Genomic DNA, 19538 nt, shown 5'->3' with positions numbered 1-19538 from the left:
ATTTCATAAGCTCTTACCCCACGGTTTCATGAGCGATAACCCTTGAATTTTGACCATTTTTATGGTTTTAACCTATGGGTGTTTGCGTCGGGAACAAATTTTATTACAAAATTCATTACAAAAGTTTATTGAGTACAATGGAAACAAAAGAGTGAGCTTTGTGCTTTGTAAAACTTCTTTTTACAACAAAACAAGCTTAAGAGTGCTCCCTAGAAATACACGTAGGAACGTTTATCGTTCGCTGCTTACGTGAGATCTTTGCCTGTACCGAGGGTGCGTTAGTTCATAGACGACCGAATCACAGATCCAATTTGAATCGTGAAGAAGGCTTTGGAGTCGATGTTTCGTTTTAAAAACAAGGATAAAAGTGGATATCTCAACAAAGTGAGATAAAACACTCTTCTCAAGATCAAGTCAAAGCTTAGATCTCGAGAAAACAACGAAGGTTCTTGAGGATGCTTGAAAACAATGACGACTCTCTCTCTTGCTCAAAATTAGCCAAAAAGCTCAAGTCTCTGCCTAGAATCTGCTTGGTCCAGTACATATAGGTGTTAGGGAAGTATTTATAGCCCCTAGAAGCTGTAACTGAAGGTAGAAAGTCGAAACCAACGCTAACTGACAACCCATGTTTCCGAGACATTGTCCACTATCTCGGAAGAAGGGGTTGCTCCAACCCATTTTGTAACCGACATCCCCCCTTTAAATGCCATGATATCTGTAGTTATGGGTGAATTTTCCGTTTGTAACGGCCCTTCCACGTTCATAGGTGATCTCCAGCAGTTAAAAAGCCACGTGGTCCGCACGAAACTTGAAAAAACCGTCACAAAACAACGTTACACTGTCCCTAGTTTCCGAGACAGTTTTCGTGTCTCAGAAACAACATGTCGTCCCATAGCTTTCCAGACAGATTCCGTGTCTCAAAAACTGTAAGTTGTCTTATAGCTTTCCAGACAGATTTCGTGTCTCAAAAACTGTAAGCTGTCTCATAGCTTTCCAGACAGATTCCGTGTCTCAAAAACTATAAGCTGTCTCATAGCTTTCCAGACAGATTCCGTGTCTCGAAAACTGTAAGCTGTCTCATAGCTTTCCAGACAGATTCCGTGTCTCGGTTGAAGAAAATAGTTTGTACTGCCTTCGGTATTTTGACTTTAGTTTTTTCGTCCGACCTCAGAACGAGGTGATTCAAGTTACGTTGGAAAGTTGACGAAGAGACCTACAACTTTTGTGTTTTGAGCTTTTTTTTGGATTCGAATTGAATCATGGTCAAAATTTCAGTTCTTCATACTCGTGCGTCCATTTTCTTTTCGAATCATGCATTCTAAATCTCGTTGTTGCTTCGTTGCTTCATCGACTTGCTTCATATGCTTCTTTACGGCATTGGATGATCCCCTTTAACTCAGATGATGACGGTCATCGCCTTATCTTTATCTAGAACTACGTGTAGAAACCTATAGGTAATTTTTGACGCATACAATAGGCAACTAATTTCTCGAAAGGCTGGAATTCATAATTTTATGAGCTATAAATCACTATTTTTTGACATTTTAGTGCTTTTGATATGTTGGCAAATAATCTATCGGAAACCAAAATTTATAATTTTATGAACTATAACCCGCGAGTTTTGGCTGTTTTTAGGGGTTTCACATGTTGGCAAATAATTACTTGAGCTATAATTTATAATTTTATGAGCTATAATTCACAATTTATTTTAGCTATTTTTAATAGTTTTCGTAGGTAGGCAAATGATTTTTTTGAGGGCAAAAATTCACGATTTCAAGAGTTATAAACCATGATTTTTGGCTATTTTTAGTGGTTTTGATCTATAGGCAAACACCTTCCTGAAAGTGAAAACTCACGACATCATAAGCAATAAGCCATGATTTCTGGCCATTAAGTAGTTACGACCCGTTTCCAAATAATTTCACGGAGGCCAAAATTCCCAATTTAATGAGCTATAACTCATAATTTTTGATCATTTATAGTGGTTTCAACCTATAGGCAAATAATTTCCAGGAGGAAGAAATTCATAATTTCATAAGCTATAGCTCATGATTTTTCATCATTTTAATTATTTCGACCTGTTAGCAATTAATTTCCTTGAAGCCAAAATTCAATATTTCCTGAGTTATAACCACTATTTTTGGCTATTTCTAGTGATAGAAAGTAAATTTTTGAGAGGCAAAAATTCATGATTTTATAAGCTATAATCCATGATTTTTGGTCAATTTAGTAGTTTTGATCCTTCGGGAAATAATTTTCCGAAAGCGAAAACTCACTACGTCATACCATGATATCTGACCATTAAGTGGTTACGACCAGTTCCTAAATAATTTCATGAAGACCAAAATTCACAATTTAATGAGATATAATACTTAATTTTTACCATATTTAATGGTTTCAACATGTAAGCAAACAATTTCTAGGAGTAAAAAATTCATGATTTCATGAGTTATAACTCACGATTTTAAACCATTTTAAGTGGTTTCGACTAGTTGGCAATTAATTCCCTTAAAGAAAAAATTCATTATTTCATGAGTTATAACTAATAAATTTTGCCATTTCTAGTGCAGGCAAATAATTTTCTAAAGGTCAAAATTCACGATTTCATGAGCTATAACAAACGAATTTTTGCTAATTTTAGTGCTATTGATTTGTAAGAAAATAAATTCTCAAAAGCTTAAATTAATGATTTCATAAGCTGTAACCCACGATTTCATGAGCTATCATCCATAAATTTTGACCATTTTTATGTTTTTAACCAATAGGCAATTAATTTTCCGGATGGCCAAAATTCACAATTTCATGAGCTATAACCCACGTTTTTTTGTCTTTTATAGTGGTTTTGACTCATTAACAAATAATCTATCGGAAGCCAAAATTCATGATTTCATGAGCTAAAACTCACGATTTTTGTTTATTTTTAGGGGTTTCGACTCATTGGCAAATAATTACATGAGTTATAATTCACAATTTTATGAGTTATAATTCACAATTTTATGAGCTATAATCCACGATTTGTTGGCTATTTATAATGCTTTCCACATGTAGTAAAATAATTTTTTGAAAGGCAAAAATTAACGATTTCATGAGCTATAACCTATAACCTACGGTTTTTGCCCATTTTTATTAATTTTGACAAAATAGGAAAGAAGTTCAAAATTCCCCATTTTCCTGAGCTAACCCATTATTTTGTTCATCTTTGATCATTTCAACCTAATGGCAATAAGTATGCGGAGTTCAAAATTCATAATTTCATAAGTTATAATCCATGATTTTTGTTCATTTTTGTTCTTTTTAGCCAATGGCAAATAATTTTACGGGGTTCAAAATTCACGATTTCAGAAGCTATAATCTAACATTTTTGTTAATTGTTGTTTGTTTCGACCAAATGGTAAAGCATTGTGCATAGTTCAAAATTCACGATTTCATGATTCACAATTTCATGAGCTATAACCCACGATTTCTATTCATTTTTGTTCTTTTCAACCAAATAGCAAATAATTAAGCATGAGCACAATACAAACGATTTTTATAAGTTGTGACCTAGGTTTTTATCTATTTTTATTTGTTTCAACAAAATAAAAAATAATTAAACAAAGTTCAAAATTTGCGATCTTCATAAGCTATAACCAATGATTTTTGTTCAATTTCCGTTCGTTTACCATCTTCATAAGTGGTCCTATTCTATATCCCGTGCGAGGAAGCATTACTCCTCTTTTCATTCCAAATTCAAGCTGTAAACCTAGAATTTTTGTTTATTTTTATCTGTTTAGACCAAATGACAAATAACAAATGACAAATAATTATTAAGAATTCAAAATTCACAATTTCATGATGTATAATTCTCAAATTTTTTTCCATTTTCATTCATTTGTACCTAATAGTTTAAACAGAATTCAAAGTTCATGCATGGTTTTCATGAACTATAACCTATAATTTTTAGCCATTTTTGTCCGTTTTGATCCAATGGTAATTTAAGCTTTTGTTCCTGAAAGTTCACCATTTTCATGCTTTCACCATTTTCATGCTTTATAACCTTCGATCTTTGTCCTCTTTCATTTGTTTCAACCAAATGGTAGATAAATTAGTGTACTTCAAAATTCACAATTTTTTATGGGCTATAAAGCACAAATTTTTTTATTTTTTGTTGTTTCGTTTCATAAACGATCAAGTTTCTTTCCTCAAAATTCACCATTTTCGTGAATACCCGCGATGTTGTCCACTTTAATTTGTTTCAATCCATTGGCAATTAATTGGCGTACTTCACCTGAAAATCCTGGGAGCCCATGCCCCGATTTATTTTAGTTTTGCAAAGATTTTCCCAGTTAAGACAACGGAGCATCCGGTGTTTTCTCGTCCACAGCGCACGGCGTCGAGTCCTTCGCATAATGTTTTTGGAAGTGAAAAAGCACAACATGCCACAAGTTGGAATCACTTGGTCCACCGATCCTAACAAAAACCTTCCTCGGGCTTTCAACAACAATTTTTCCTTCCACCCTCGGATTTTCTTCCACGTTCTCAGATTTTCTTCCACATTTTTATCTTTCGAAACTCCAAACATTCTTTTTCGACGCCCTATCGTTGAAGGAAGTCCCAAATGCCCATCATACTCAACAATCTCTGCTTGATAGCATTTAGAACATTTGGACAGCAAAAACAAGAGAGGATCATTCTATGCTCACCACTCTACCCTGGGCCTCTTCATATAAATGAACTACCTCCAACAACTTTTTTGCATTCTGCTTCTGTCGCCCTGGCGAAACGCAGACCATCATCTGTAATGAAACAAAAGTGAGATGCAAGGGCCACTTTGACAAGCCGCTACACCACGGATAGACTTTTGTAAACTTCTGCTTGTCTAAGAAGACGAGGGAATCCCTCAGCGCATAAGATGAATACGTATGGGCTCGAAGGATCTCCTGATCGCAGGCCTCTAGGTAGGATCCTTTTCCTGGTTGAAACACCATTAATTAGCAGTGAGTAGGAGATATGCCTTGAGATACACAATCCAAGAATGCGGAAACCCCATCCGATTGAGAAATCATTCAATGATGTTAAGTAGACAAGATTTTCACCAAAATGAATAAGGAAAGCAATTCAAACATCTGAAGCCTTTTCCAATTCAAACATCTGCAAATGTCCGTTACTTCTTGCGAGCTCTCGCAGTTTTTGAGCAGCAGCATTAAGAGTTGCATCACTCTTGCAGAAAGAAAACCTTACATATCTGTTGTGATGTTTCTCGCCATTGTTACATGCTGAGTGAAAGAATCCAGAACCAGGTACAGCCGCTACACCGGCTTTCTTTATTAGTTCTCTAACAAAATCAGCCTGCACAATTCAGTAATTATTTAGCTTAGGAACAACCAATTTTCTTTATTAGTTCTCTAACAAAATCAGCCTGCACAATTCAGTAATTATTTAGCTTAGGAACAACCAAAATATAGTTTAGGCAATGAAGGATTGTCAGCCTGCACAATTCAGTAATTATTTAGCTTAGGAACAACCAAAATATAGTTTAGGCAATGAAGGATTGAATTTATTTTTCTGTTCAAGAACAATCACAACATATATTTATAACAGTACATGGTACCGAAAAGGGCAGGATTACTACGTATAATCACAAGTGAGAGAACACTGTATGCTCTCTAGGTATGTTCTAATAAATCATTTTTATTTAAAACAGATCATCTTGCTGCTGAGAACTGACATTTTGAAGAATAGTAATTTGGTAGCTACAAACATCAAGCCTGAAGAAATTAAAATTGTTGTGGTAAGAGAAAATGCATACAACTGAATTCCCCAGGTAAAACTAATGTCTTAGGAGTCTATTGATTCAGTGAGTCGATGATTATTTTTTACAACTGACAGCTATTATGTTATGCTATTTTATCCGCCAGTTCTATCAGTAGATATTGATATGGAAGTTTTTCCCAGAATATAGGCTGCCTAACATTTTAAAATTGGGATAGAAATTCAAACATAAATCAGTAGTTGAATTGACTATAGGATCAGTAGTTGACATGCCTAAATTAATTATCGATGATTAAAAAATATCACTCAAAGGGCCTTAGTACAATCAAATTGCAAAAATATCTTAACATGAAATAGTAATCGCAATTAGACTGCATAACTTACACAATTTTTCAAAAATACAGTAGGCACTAAGAGGGTCCACATCATATTTAATTTTTAGAAATATTTGGACATGAATGTGTACTAATAGGTCAACAATTCAATATTGTCTGGTATTTGCACATAAAAAAATGAGACGAACTAGTTGTTCTCATATAAAAATATGAAAGACCATGGAAGACTGAGAAAATAAAGAAAGATTACTGATAAATAAACATACATCGGAAAGTAACCAGGTCTCGGGAAGCTCCGTGAACACAAAAAATGATCCCTGTGGTTTGAATCGAATTTGGAGACCAAGAGAAGCTAAAACATCAACAATGTAATCTCTCTTCCTCTCATAATCCTTCAAGATTAGGAATTATTACATAGGCTCAATCCGTTATATGAACAATCAACAATCTTTTACTAAGAAAAATAATTAGCACTTACTTGTTTTAAAGACTCGAAGTATGCCGGTGCACTTTTCAGGGCAGTTAATGCAGCTTCTTGAAAAGGAGCTGGCGCTGAATCTGTAATTTTGACATGAATGTTCCTTATTGCTGATGCTATGTTAGCTAAAGCACAAGACCAACCAATTCTCCATCCTATTAAGATATTTACAAACAGTAGAATTGATTACTGAAAGTGCAAAGGAAGGACAATAGTATTACTTAAGAATTAGAAAACAAAAACTGACAGATAAAGGAAGTAGATGTTGTCATAAAACGGTTAATTTCAGAAAGCTGGAAACAATATAGTTTATGTCAAAATTAGATGAAGGATACTACAAAACCGAAATCAGATAGACGAAAAGAACTAGATTACTATTACTATCTACCTGTAACACTAAAAGTCTTAGACAGGGATGAAGTGATAATAGTCCTCTCTTGCATTCCAGGAAGAGAGGCAAGAGATATATGCTTTTTCGCATCAAAGGTTATATACTCATAAACCTGAAAGAAGCATACAAATCATAACCTTAGTGGAAGTACAAAAAAAAATTGTAGAATTAATAGTTTCCGCACATTCCCAGTGAATATGTAATGGTTTTGGATTGGTTTTCCATGTAAATGCAGGTAAACGTCGTAATTAGTATTTTCAATGCAGTTTATTGAAAATAAACAGAATAAGAAACATATACTTCATCTGTAACTGCAAAGCAATCCATTTCACAACAAGCCCCAGCAATGGCTTCAAGCTCTTCCATGCTGAAAACTTTGCCTGTTGGATTGTGAGGACTGCGCTATTATCAATTAGTTTTTACACATCATAAAGCTTTGAACAAATTTATAATATCTTTATACTTTCGTGTATGTAAGATGATACAGGTGTCTGATTATTTGTCTCTTGGCAACATCAGTGACTATAAGGTACAAAATGAATAATAAAAGTTTGGGTTAGTTGTTGATTCCCTCCGTACTACACAGAGTTGGTTACTTCTTATAAGTTTAAGGGCATTAAATGGCTAATCCCATATTATGTAGAGTGTTTATATGCAATTAACCCTAAAAGTTATTTCAGTTGGTGATGAGTACCAACCTGTTTAGAACCAAGGCTTTCGTTCTGCTTGTAAAAGATTTTCTCAATCTATCTTAAATACACTTGGTGGAGATTGTGCCACATCATTGTATATGAGAGAATCCTCTCATATGACATATGATACTCATTAATCTCATATATATATGAGAAATATGGGTATGCTTGGTACCAAGCACAAAAAGTTGTGCTTGGTAGTGAGGTGTCTTAAGGGCATTAAATGGCTAATCCCATATTATGTAGAGTGTTTATATGCAATTAACCCTAAAAGTTATTTCAGTTGGTGATGAGTACCAACCTGTTTAGAACCAAGGCTTTCGTTCTGCTTGTAAAAGATTTTCTCAATCTATCTACATTCAAAGCCCAATGCGGTGGATCCAAGGGCACATATACCTGAAATATGAAAATAAAAAAATCATTTCTGTTTTATTTCAGATCTTTGAAGTATTTCAAGCCAAAAATGAGGGGAAAAAAACTCACAGGAACCCCTCCGGCCAATCTTATACAGGTCTCGTATGTCTCAAAAGCAGGATCCAATATCAAAACCTCATCACCTCGATCAATTACTGTCACACAATCAATCAAATCTGGCAAAAAAATACACAAAAAAAGCAAGAAAAAATGGCAATAATAAGTACTTGCAAACATTGTCGCAGCAAAAGCCTCAGTCTGGCCACAACATATCACTATGTTTGTATCAGGGTCTATATCCAAACCATGGCTCGATTTCATTCTGGTTGCCAGTAGGTCGCATATGCCTTGCACGTGACTGAAACCAAAGTAAATAAGAAATTTTCTAATTATGAAAGTCTAATTAGCACAAGTCTACGCAAAAGTCGTGGGTGCATCATGGGTTATACCAAAGCTTAATCCATTGTCACTAGGTTGAAAAAATCAAAAATGGACAAAAATCATGACTAGCTCATGAAATCACGATTTTTAAACTTCATAAAGTTATTTGCCATATAGTCGAAAATAAACGAAAATGGACAAAAAAGCATGGCTTATAGTTCATGAAATCGTGAAATTTGAATTGCGCTTAATTATTTGCCACTAGATCAAAACGAACAAAAATTGATAAAAATCGTGGGTTATAGCACATGAATCGTGAATTTTGAACTTTGTAAAATTATTTGTCATTGGGTCAAATGAACAAAAATCGTGATTTATAGCTCATATAATCATGAATTTTGAATTCCGCAAAATTATGTCATTAGGTCAAAACAGATGTAAATGGACAAAAGCTATGGGTCATAACTTATAAAATCGTTAATTTTGAACTTCGCTTAGTTATTTGCCACGAGGTCGAAACGTACAAAAATGGACAAAAATCGTGGCTTATTCATGAAATTGTAAAATTTAAACTTCACTTAATTAATTCACATTGAGTTAAAATAAATAAAAATGGAAAAATCATAGGTTATAGCTCATCAAATCGTAAATTTTGAACTCCACAAAATTATATGTCAAAATTGCACAAAAGTAGACAAAAAATCATAGCTTATATCTCATGAAATCATTAATTTTGTGCTTTACATAATTATTTGTCATTGGGTTGAAAAGAAAGAAAATGATTAAAACCATGCCTTATAGCTCTTGATATCATAAAATTTGAAATGTGCTTAATTAATTCACATTGAGTCGAGATGAACGAAATGGACAAAGGGTTCATGAGATCGTGATTATTGAACTCCAATTAATGATTTGAAACAAACAAAAACAGCCAAAAATCGTGGCCTATAGAACATAAAATCATGACAATTGAACTTTGCTTAATTAATTCACATTGAATTGAAATGAAATGAAATATACATAAATCATGGGTTATAGCTTACGGTGAATTTTGAACTCTGCAAGATTATTTGCCGTTAATTCAAAATAATTAAAAATGAAAAAAATCGTGCCTTATAGCGCACGAAATCGCAACTATTAAACTTCGCAAAATTATTAGTCATTGCATCAAAACGAACGCAAATGGACAAAAATCTTGACTTATAGGTCATGAAATCGTGAAGTTCGAACTTCGCTTAATTAATTGCCATTGAGTTGAAATGAATGAAATGGAAAACTCATGAGTTATTGGTCATGAAATCTTGAATTTTCTACTACGTAAAATTATGTAATTGCGTCCAAATGAAAGAATATCGACAAATCGTAAATTATAGCTCATAAAATAATGAATTCAAAACTCCAATTAATTATTGGCCATTTGGTCAAAACAAATAAAAAATAAATAAAAATTGTAGATTATAGCTCATAAAATTGTAAATTCTAAACTATGCAAAATGATTAGTCATTCGAACCAAATGAACAATGGACAAAAACCATTGGTTATAGCGTATGAAATCGTGAATTTTGAACTCTACATAATTATTTACTATCGGGTCGAAACGAACGAAAATGAACAAAAATCGTAAATCATAGCTCATGAAATCCTAAATTTTATTTTCACAAAATTATTTCCCACTGGATGGAAACGAATGAAAAAATGAACAAAAATCGAAGGTTATAATTTATGAAATTGTGAATTTTGAACTTCGCAAAATTATTTGACAATGAGTAGAAACAAAGTAGGCAAAATTAATGTGTTATAGCTCATGAAGTCATGAATTTTAAACTGCGCAAAATTATTTGTCATTAGCTTTGAATGAATGAAATGAACAAAATTTGTAATCGTGAATTCTAAGCACTGCAAACTTATTTGTCATTAAGTCAAAATGAATGAAAATTGATGAAACTCGTGGTTATAAGGCATAAAAATCATGAACTTTGAACTCTATCATTAGCTAAAATGAACAAAAAAATAGCGAACTCTAGCTCATGAAATCATGAATTTTAAATTCCGCAAAACTATTAGTTATTGGGTCAAAATGGATAAAAATCGTGACTTACAGCTCATGAAATCATGAAATATACACTTCGATTAAATAATGGTCATTAGATCGAAATGAACAAAAATCATTGAGTTATAGCTCATGAAATCGTGAATTTTAAACTTTGCAAAAGTCATGTTATAGCCCATGAAATCATGGATATTGAATTTCGCAAAATTATTAGCAATTGGGCTTAAACAAACAAAAATGGATAAAACTTGTGACCTATAGCTCATAAAAACATGAAATTTAAAACTTTGATTAAATAATGACAATTGGATCGAAACAAATGAAAATTTATGAAAATCATAAGGTTATAGCTCATGAAATCGTGAATTTTAAACTCTGCAAAAATCATAGGTTATTATTCATGAAATCATAAATTTTGAACTTCACAAAATTATTGCTATTGCTTCAAAAATGAACGAAAATGGTCAAAAATCATATGTTATAGATCATGAAAATTGTAAATTTTGAATTCCGCATAAATAATTTTCATTATATTGAAACAAACAAAAATGTACAAAACTCTTGGCTTATAGCTCACGAAATCATAAATTTTATATTCAGCAAAATTATAAGCCAATGGGTCAAAACAAACGAAAGTCGACAGCAATCTTAGCTTTGTAGCCCATGAAGTCCTCATACACATAATTATTTGCTACTAGGTTATAACTCAACATTATTAGTCATTGGACCAACACGACCAAAAATGGACAAAAATAGTGAAAATATAGCTCATAATCGTGAAAACTGAAATTGTCATTGGATCGAAATGAATTAAAACGAATAAAAAATAATGGTTATATCGCATGAAATCATGAACTTTGAACTCTACAAAATTATTTACCACAACGTCGGAATGAATGTAAATGGAAAAAAATTATGGGTTATAGCTCATAAAAATTATGAATTTTGAACCGCACTTAATTATGTGTCATTGGGTTGAAACAAATAAAAATGAACAAAAATTGTATATTATAGCTCATGAAATTGTTAATTTTGAACTTCACCAGATTATTAGCCATTGGGTCAAAACGAACAAAAATAGACAAAAGTCTAGACTTATAACTCAAAAAATTGTGAACTTAAACTTTATTTAATTAATTGTCATTGAGTCAAAATGAACGAAAATGGTAAAAAATCATTATAGGCCATGAAATCTTGAATATTTAACTTCGCAAAATTATTTGACATTGCATCCAAAGGAAAGAAAATGGACAAAATTTATGAGCTATAGCTCATAAAATCGTGAATTTTGAACTCCACTTAATTATATGTCATTGGGTTGAAACAAACAAAAATAAAAATAAAATTATTGGTTATGGCTCATAAAAAAGTGGAAGAGCCATAAGACCAGACGATATCCCTATTGAATTTTTGAAATGTCTTGTTGATATAGGCTTAGGATGCTTAACTAAACTATTTAATAAGATTATCGAGACGAAAAGAATATCGGACGAGTGAAGGATTAGTACTTTGATACCGATATATAAGAATAAAGGATTATACAAAGTTGTTCAAATTATGGAGGTATAAAACTCACGAGTCATACTATGAAACTTTGGGAGAGTGTAATTGAGCAAAGATTAAGAAAAAAAAGACAAATATATCTGAAAATCAATTTGGTTTTATGTCTGGGTAAGCAACTATGGAACCTATACATATCTTGAGACGTTTGATGGAGAGATATAGAGAGAAGAGAAATGACCTACATATGATTTTTATCGATCTAGAAAAAGCTTATGATAAAGTACCTAGAGAGGTAATGTGGTGGGTGTTAGAAAAGAAGTATGTATCTAATATATATTGATGTGATTAAAGATAAGCATAATAGAATAACAACTATAGTAAGAATTAATGAATGAAAGACTAAACCATTTCCTATTACCATAGGTTTACACCAAGAGTCAGCTTTAAGTTCTTATCTTTTTGTATTAATTATGGACCAACTTACTAAGCACATTCAGGATGAAATCTCATGATGTATGTTATTTACCGATGATATAGTATTAGTTGATGAAACTTGAAGATGTATTATTTCTAAAGTAAAAAGATGGAGACGAGCTCTTGAATCTAAAGGTTTTAGAATTAGTAGAACAAAAACAAAATATATGGAGTGTATTTTTAGTAAAACTAGGAAAGGAAGAGAGTCTATGGTACATATTGATGGCCAAGAGATACCTAAAACTAACTATTTTCGTTATTTAAGATCAATCATTAGGCATGATGGTAAGATAGAGGATGATGTTATGTATCGAATCATATCGGGATGGTTGAAATGGAGGAGTACTTCAAGAGTCTTATGTGATCGTAGAATACCAATGAAACTAAAGAGAAAATTCTATAGAACGGTTATAAGACCAACTATGTTTTATGGGTCAGAGCGTTAAGCAATTAAGAAACATGTTTAAAAAATAAGTGTAGCAGAAATGAGAATGTTACGATGGCCTTGTGGGTATACATTAAAAGGTAGGATAAGAAATGAGTGCATCCATAGTAAATTAGAGGTTATGCCTATTAAGGATAAAATAAGAAAGAATAGATTAAGATGGTTTGGTCATGTATAACGGAGACCCCTTAGTGCACCGATTAGAAAAAATAATAATATTAGAGTTAATGAGACCAAGAGATCTAGAGTTAAACCTAGAATGACTTGGTTAGAAGCAATTAAGAAGGATATGATTAAGACTAACTTAACAGAAGAGATGACCTATAACAGAATGGAATGAAAAAATATGATTCATGTAGCCGACCCTAAACATATGAGATAAAGACTTGGTAGTTGTTATAACTCATGAAATCGTAAATTTTAAACTCTGCTAAATGATTAGCCATTCAGTCCAAGCGAACAATAATTAAGGGTTATAGCTCATGAAATCATTAATTTTGAAACCCCACATAATTATTTGTCATCGGATCCAAACAAATAAAAATGAACAAAAATTGTGGGCTACAACTCATGAAATCATGAATATTGAATTCCACGTAAAATTTTCCCTCTTAATCGAAACAAACAAAAATGGTCAAAAATCGTATGTTTACAGCTTATGAAATCATGAATTTCGAACTCCACTTAATTATTTGTCATTGAGTCGAAACGAACGAACATGGACAAAATCATAGGTTCTCATGAAATCGTGAATTTTGATCTCCGTAAAATTATTTGCCCTTGCGTTAAAATGAACAAAAAATAGAAAAAACCTAGGGTTAACTCATGAATCGTAAATTTTGAACTCTACATAATTATTTATCATGGGTCAAAATGAACAAAAATCATGGGTTATAGCTCATATTATCAAGAATTTTGAACTCGATAAAGTTATTTAATATTGTGTGAAACAAACAAAAATCGATAAAAAAATTTAAAATTCGTGAATTTTGAGCTCTGCTTAACCACTTGTCATTGGTTCGAAACAAACGAAAATAAAAAAGATCATCGATTATAATGCATGAAATAGTAAATTTTGAATTTTACAGAATTATTAGCCATTAGGTCAAAACAAACAAAATGGACAAAGATTGTGAATTATACCTAATGAAATCGTGAAATTTGTACTTCGTCTATATAATTGTCATTAAGTAGAAAAGTGCGTAAATGAATAAAATCATATGTTATTGCTCGTGAAGATCATGAATTTCGAGCTCCGCTTAATTATTTGTCATTTGGTCAAAACAAACAATGAACAAAAATCGTGGGTTATAGCTCATCAAAATCGAGAATTTTGAACTCCACAAAATTATTTGTCATTGAGTAGAAACGAAAGAAAATGAATAATAATTGCGAGTTATAACTCATGAAATCTTGAATTTTGAATTCCGCAACATTATTTGTTATATAAGATCTAAACAAACGAAAATAGACAAAAAACTTAGCTTATTACTCATGAAATTGTGTAAATTGAACTTCTTAATCAATCGCCATTCGGTTGAAAAATGATAGGATGGACAAAAATCATAGGTTATAGCCTAAATTGCATGGAAACAAGTATAAGCACTAGTAAGAGTGCAGGTACAGGTAAGTGACAAGGCAAAATTGTAAGATATATGATATGGGGACGTGTGTGTGTGTGTGCGTGTGTGTGTGTGTGTGTGTGTGTATATATATATATATATAAAAAACTTAGCTTATTACTCATGAAATTGTGTAAATTGAACTTCTTAATCAATCGCCATTCGGTTGAAAAATGATAGGATGGACAAAAATCATAGGTTATAGCCTAAATTGCATGGAAACAAGTATAAGCACTAGTAAGAGTGCAGGTACAGGTAAGTGACAAGGCAAAATTGTAAGATATATGATATGGGGACGTGTGTGTGTGTGTGCGTGTGTGTGTGTGTGTGTGTGTGTATATATATATATATATATATATATATATATATATATATATTTGAATTAATAATGTACACGAGATCATTATTTTTTTACTTCATGTGCCATTAGAATTAAACTTCCGATCATATTTTTAAGTTTCTTTTATTACATTGATTATTGTAAATTGAAAACTACTCATTTTTTAAATTGGACACCTAAACAACCCTTTAAATTTATAATTTTTAACTTGAGCATGGGTTGAAACAAACCCGGCCCCATATTTACCTACTTTCAAGAAATGGATTTGAAGTGTAAGCTATATGTCCAAGAAGGGTTAGCAAGTGTTTTAAATTAAAACATATATGATATAATTAAGTACATGTCGTAATAAATGCATGCATATATTGAAATGGTGTCCGTGAAGTTTGGTTACAAGAACATGTCGAGAATGGGTATGGCTTCTTAATAGAAGTACCTGGGTAATATAGGTTATAGCTCATGAAATCGTGAATTTTGGTCTCCACTTAATTATTATTATTGGGTCAAAAAGAACAAAAATGGACAAAAATTATAGGTTATAGCTTAAACTCATGAACCGTTAAATTTGAACTTTGCTTAATTAATTCATATTGGGTTGAAACGAACGAAAAAGAAAAAATCATTGGTTATGGCTTATGAAATCGTGAATATTGAACTCCACAACATTACTTGTCATTATGTCGAAATGAATGAAAATGTAAAACAAATCGTGGCTTATAGCTCATGAAATCGTGAATTTGAACTCCATGTAACTATTTCCCATTGGGTCAAAACAAATGAAAATGAAAAAACAAACAAACAATTGCTTATAGCTCATGAATTGCGAAATTTGAACTTTGCTTAATTAATTCACATTGGATCTAAACGTGAATATTATTAGAGTCAAATAAGCACAAAATCTACATAAAATTTTCTGAAATTGTCATGTATATCCTGAGTTGTTTTGTAGCACTTTCATACCCACATTTTTACCCTCGAGTTTAGTTAAGGGTGTCAGGTTTTATGGTCAAAATACTCTTCTTCCCTAGCTTCTTCCTCTTCAATCCTCATTCATCTATGGATAAAACTTCAGAAATCCGAAGTTTAAAAATTATAGAAACTCCCTAAATGATGAGTTTCAAATAACCTGCCTTAACTTTCAAAAACGTTCCACCTATTTAAATACCTTTCTTTAAAAAATAAATATAAAACCCCCTCTCTTGGAAAATCCGTAAAATAAAGCTCCTAATATTTTCCTGTTTTCCTTTGTCCACTCGTCCTCGACAAACTTCAGAAAGGAAATTACCCGAAAGTTCAAGTAGAACGTTTCAAAAGTACAAGGGTTTTGTGAAACTGGCTAAACTTCAGTGGGTTTTCTCTAATTTCATCAAAGTTCAGAGGGTTTTTGTGCAAGCCACCCCAAAAATCAGGGAGTCCTGTGAAATTTACTCTCCGAACCCACAATCAAATTCCCTCCTTTTTCCCCTTCCTCCTCCTAAAATCCTCTCTTCTAGCATTTAATCAACAGAAGCTGCATACCGCAGATAACTATTCAGAGTGCACACATGCAAAGTATGGAAACTTCGAGGTACTTATGTGCTAATTAGCGATTATTCAAAGAAAAGGAAAGAACATGGGCAATCTTTTAGTACCTGTACTGATTGAGATCGGAGTTGATGGCGGAGACGGCGGCGTTCTTGATGTGGGCCGGGGCGGCGAAGTCCGGGAAGCCCTCGGCCAGGTTGATGGCGCCGCATCGCTGGGCGAGATGGGAGAGTTCTTGGATTGGGGATGGGGTTAGGGTTTGAGAAATCTTTGAGAGTCTTTTCTCCATCTGATGGCTTCTTTGTTTTCGTGTTTCGAGAGGCTGCGGCTGAATTGGGGAGATAATATGCTCCGGCTCACATTTTCAACCATTTCATATTGGACCCTTCAAGTATTTAGTAATTTCATACTGGTCCCTCAACTATTTGAAATTGCTGAATGACACCCAATCCGGAGGAGTGCTGCAGTTTGGTCCCCCAGTAACCAAAATACTGATTTTGCTACAGATTAGCTTCGGTGGGAGAAATATAAACTGAGGTGTAAGTTAGCTGGTTTTTCATAACTTCAGTATAATACACCTCATTTTCAAACTTTTGTAGAGTTATTTTCAGAAAACCCCTCCTAAACTTAGAGGGTATTGCAGATATAACACCTAAACATTATTTATTCGAGAAACCCCCGTGAACTTTGAGGGCGTTGTAGATACTCCCGAACTTTGGAGAGTTTTTCATGTAATTGCATGTAGATAACAAATGACAAATTTTGAGGTTTTTTTTTCTTCTTCTTAATTGCAAGCTATAGGTGAAGGATCTATTGAAATTGTTAAAATTCAGATGATTTTGTGAGACACCACAAAATCTAGGAGAGTTACGCGTGATAAAAAAATTCAAAAAAGTTATGTGAAATTAATAAATTCTGGGGGGTTATGTGGAAACTGTCCTTGGGGCTGTTATGAGAGATTAAACTTTTTTAACTCTTTCTAAAAAGATTTTTTTTTTCTTTTTGGTCTAACATGCTCCTAAAAGTGAAAGAGTTTAAAAAAAAAATCATTCTGGGACTCTACTTGCAAATGTAAAACGAAAAATGTCTTAAGAACCCAAAATATGGAACCAAGTGAGGGGACAGATGAGATGTCTCCTCCCTATTGTATAATGAGCTGGTCATGCCAACTCATTATGCAATAGGAGGGGAACATCTCAACCGTCCCCTCCAATGGTCCCATATTTTGGGTTATTGTAGCAGCGCTCATGTAAAACTCGATTTAAAATAAACAAACTGTGTTCTAAAAAGTGCCGTAGGCAAACACCTAGGCATAGGCGAGCCTCTGGCCACCTAGATTTGGCTGCTACACTGAAAAGAGAAATCTCTCTCTCTCTCTCTCTCTCTCTCTCTTCTTCTCTCTCTCTCTCATATTCAACGATGCAACCCTACTCTCCTCTTTCCTAACCTATCTCTCTCTTTCTCTCTTTGACAACAGCGACGAAGAACTCTCGCGGCGCCGCCAGCCAGCCACCACTCCCTCACCGAAGACTCGTCCGACCCGACGACCCTCCACCCCCTCCTTTTCAACGAACTCGCGCATTCCGCTCGCCGCCACCACTCTCTCTCGACGAAGCCGACCACTCCCTCCTCTTGACGAGCCCCTCGCCACCGTCGCCACTGTCTCTCGATGAAGCTGTCAATTTTACATTTTTGTTTTAATTTATTCACTGTTTTAACTTATTATAATTATTTAATTTGAAAAATAGGAAAACACCTAGGCACCGCCTAGGCGTCCATCTAGGCGTCTAGGCGCTAGGCCTCGTCCTCGAACGCCTAGTCCACCTAGCGCTTTTAATAACATTGACTACAAAGGATCCTATGCTCCGTTTAGTAGGAAGTTTTAGGAGGAAAGTGAAGGCAAGATAAGGTGCAAAGAGGTGGAGAGATTGATATCACTTTTAGCCTTTACGTTTAGCTGGAGGGAGAAAAAGGGAGGTGGATGATTTTGTAGTTTACTTTTCTCTCCTCTTATGTCATCTCCTCCAATTTGGCGGGTTCTTCTCTTTGTAATCTTTAATTAATTTTTCATTGTCTCTCATCTCACCTCACCTCACCTCACTTTTTAAAAAATTTCTATCAAATATAAAGTTTAGTTTTTTTGTCTTACCTCTAGAGATGCAAAAAAAAATGTATCTAAGAAAATATCTACATTTGTGTCCGTATATGGATGTGAAGTGGAATAGATTTGGTTACTAAAATTAATATCTGATATGATGTGGTTATATATATGGAATATATAGTGAAATATTATGATCCATATATGAAATATCTAAATATATGTTGGCCATATAGTTCCAACGACTTTAAGGATTTGGATCCACTCCACTGTAAAAAAAATAGTGGAGGAAACACTATATAATCACAACTACTGATTATCTAGCGGGTGTATATGATTTTTTTTGAGTGCAAATTAGAATGAGAGCAATAAGGTGAGTGTTAGATTTAGAAATTTTAATCCTTAGATTAATAGATTTGAGGTTAAATTTTTATGAACAAGAGTTCTCGCCTTAGATAATAGATCTAACATATTAATGAACTCACTTCTATCATATGAAGTATATTTTTTTTCACTATTATCCGGTGTTGTGCGCGGAAGCTTGTGCTTCGAGGAACCAAAACAAACGCCCAGAGAGAAGACTAAACAAACCAAAATAACAGTAAAAACACAAACAACAAATTTTACGTGGTTCCGCAAGTTGCCTATGTCCACGGGGCAAGAAGGGGATGAGGTTTTTACTAATAGAGAAGAAGAGTACAAACTGAGATTACAAATCACTCAAACTCACCAATTAATCTTACCAACAAAGCTCTTAATCTTTTAAACAAAATCTTAACCAATAGCTCCAGAAAATACATCTTTTCTGTGCTCCAAATATCCCCTTTTCCACTCACCAAAACCCTAAAACGTGTTTAGGATTATATATCAACACAAAACCAAATCAAAATAGGAAAACTCAAAACTGGGTCTGACCTGATTGGCGGTCGACCGCCCAAAGATCGCGGTCGACCGCGACTAACGGTAGAACCCAGAAAACAATTACAGAGTTCGACAGTCGATCGCGGCAGTCGACCGCACCCAACTCCAGACTATCGGG

General features: G+C 33.6%; 1 protein-coding gene across 1 annotated transcript; it reads right to left on the bottom strand.

The window, feature by feature from the left end:
* Positions 1-5017: 5017 nt before the first annotated feature.
* On the bottom strand, positions 5018-16750 carry LOC109827558 (probable N-succinyldiaminopimelate aminotransferase DapC). Its single transcript, XM_020394563.1, has 9 exons — positions 16509-16750; positions 8289-8419; positions 8131-8216; positions 7949-8043; positions 7256-7352; positions 6953-7067; positions 6565-6719; positions 6353-6478; positions 5018-5328 (listed from the first exon to the last, which is right to left on the bottom strand). The coding sequence occupies exons 1-9, from the start codon at positions 16688-16690 to the stop codon at positions 5098-5100; spliced, it is 1218 nt and encodes a 405-aa protein (XP_020250152.1). The 5' UTR covers positions 16691-16750; the 3' UTR covers positions 5018-5097.
* Between the last annotated feature and the right edge of the window lie 2788 nt (positions 16751-19538).

Source organism: Asparagus officinalis, unplaced genomic scaffold (assembly GCF_001876935.1).
Source record: "Asparagus officinalis unplaced genomic scaffold, Aspof.V1 AsparagusV1_Un291, whole genome shotgun sequence".
Lineage (NCBI taxonomy): Eukaryota > Viridiplantae > Streptophyta > Magnoliopsida > Asparagales > Asparagaceae > Asparagus > Asparagus officinalis.
Note: the sequence above shows the minus strand (reverse complement) of the source record. Positions and strands in the feature narration are given on the sequence as shown.

Coding starts and splice junctions, on each gene's coding strand:
- LOC109827558 (XM_020394563.1), bottom strand. CDS start 16,690: ATGGAGAAAAGACTCTCAAAGATTTCTCAAACCCTAACCCCATCCCCA. Junction 8,420..16,508: donor TCCGATCTCAATCAGTACAG/GTACTAAAAGAT, acceptor CTTTGGTTTCAG/TCACGTGCAAGGCATATGCG. Junction 7,353..7,948: donor AAAGCCTTGGTTCTAAACAG/GTTGGTACTCAT, acceptor ATAATAGCGCAG/TCCTCACAATCCAACAGGCA.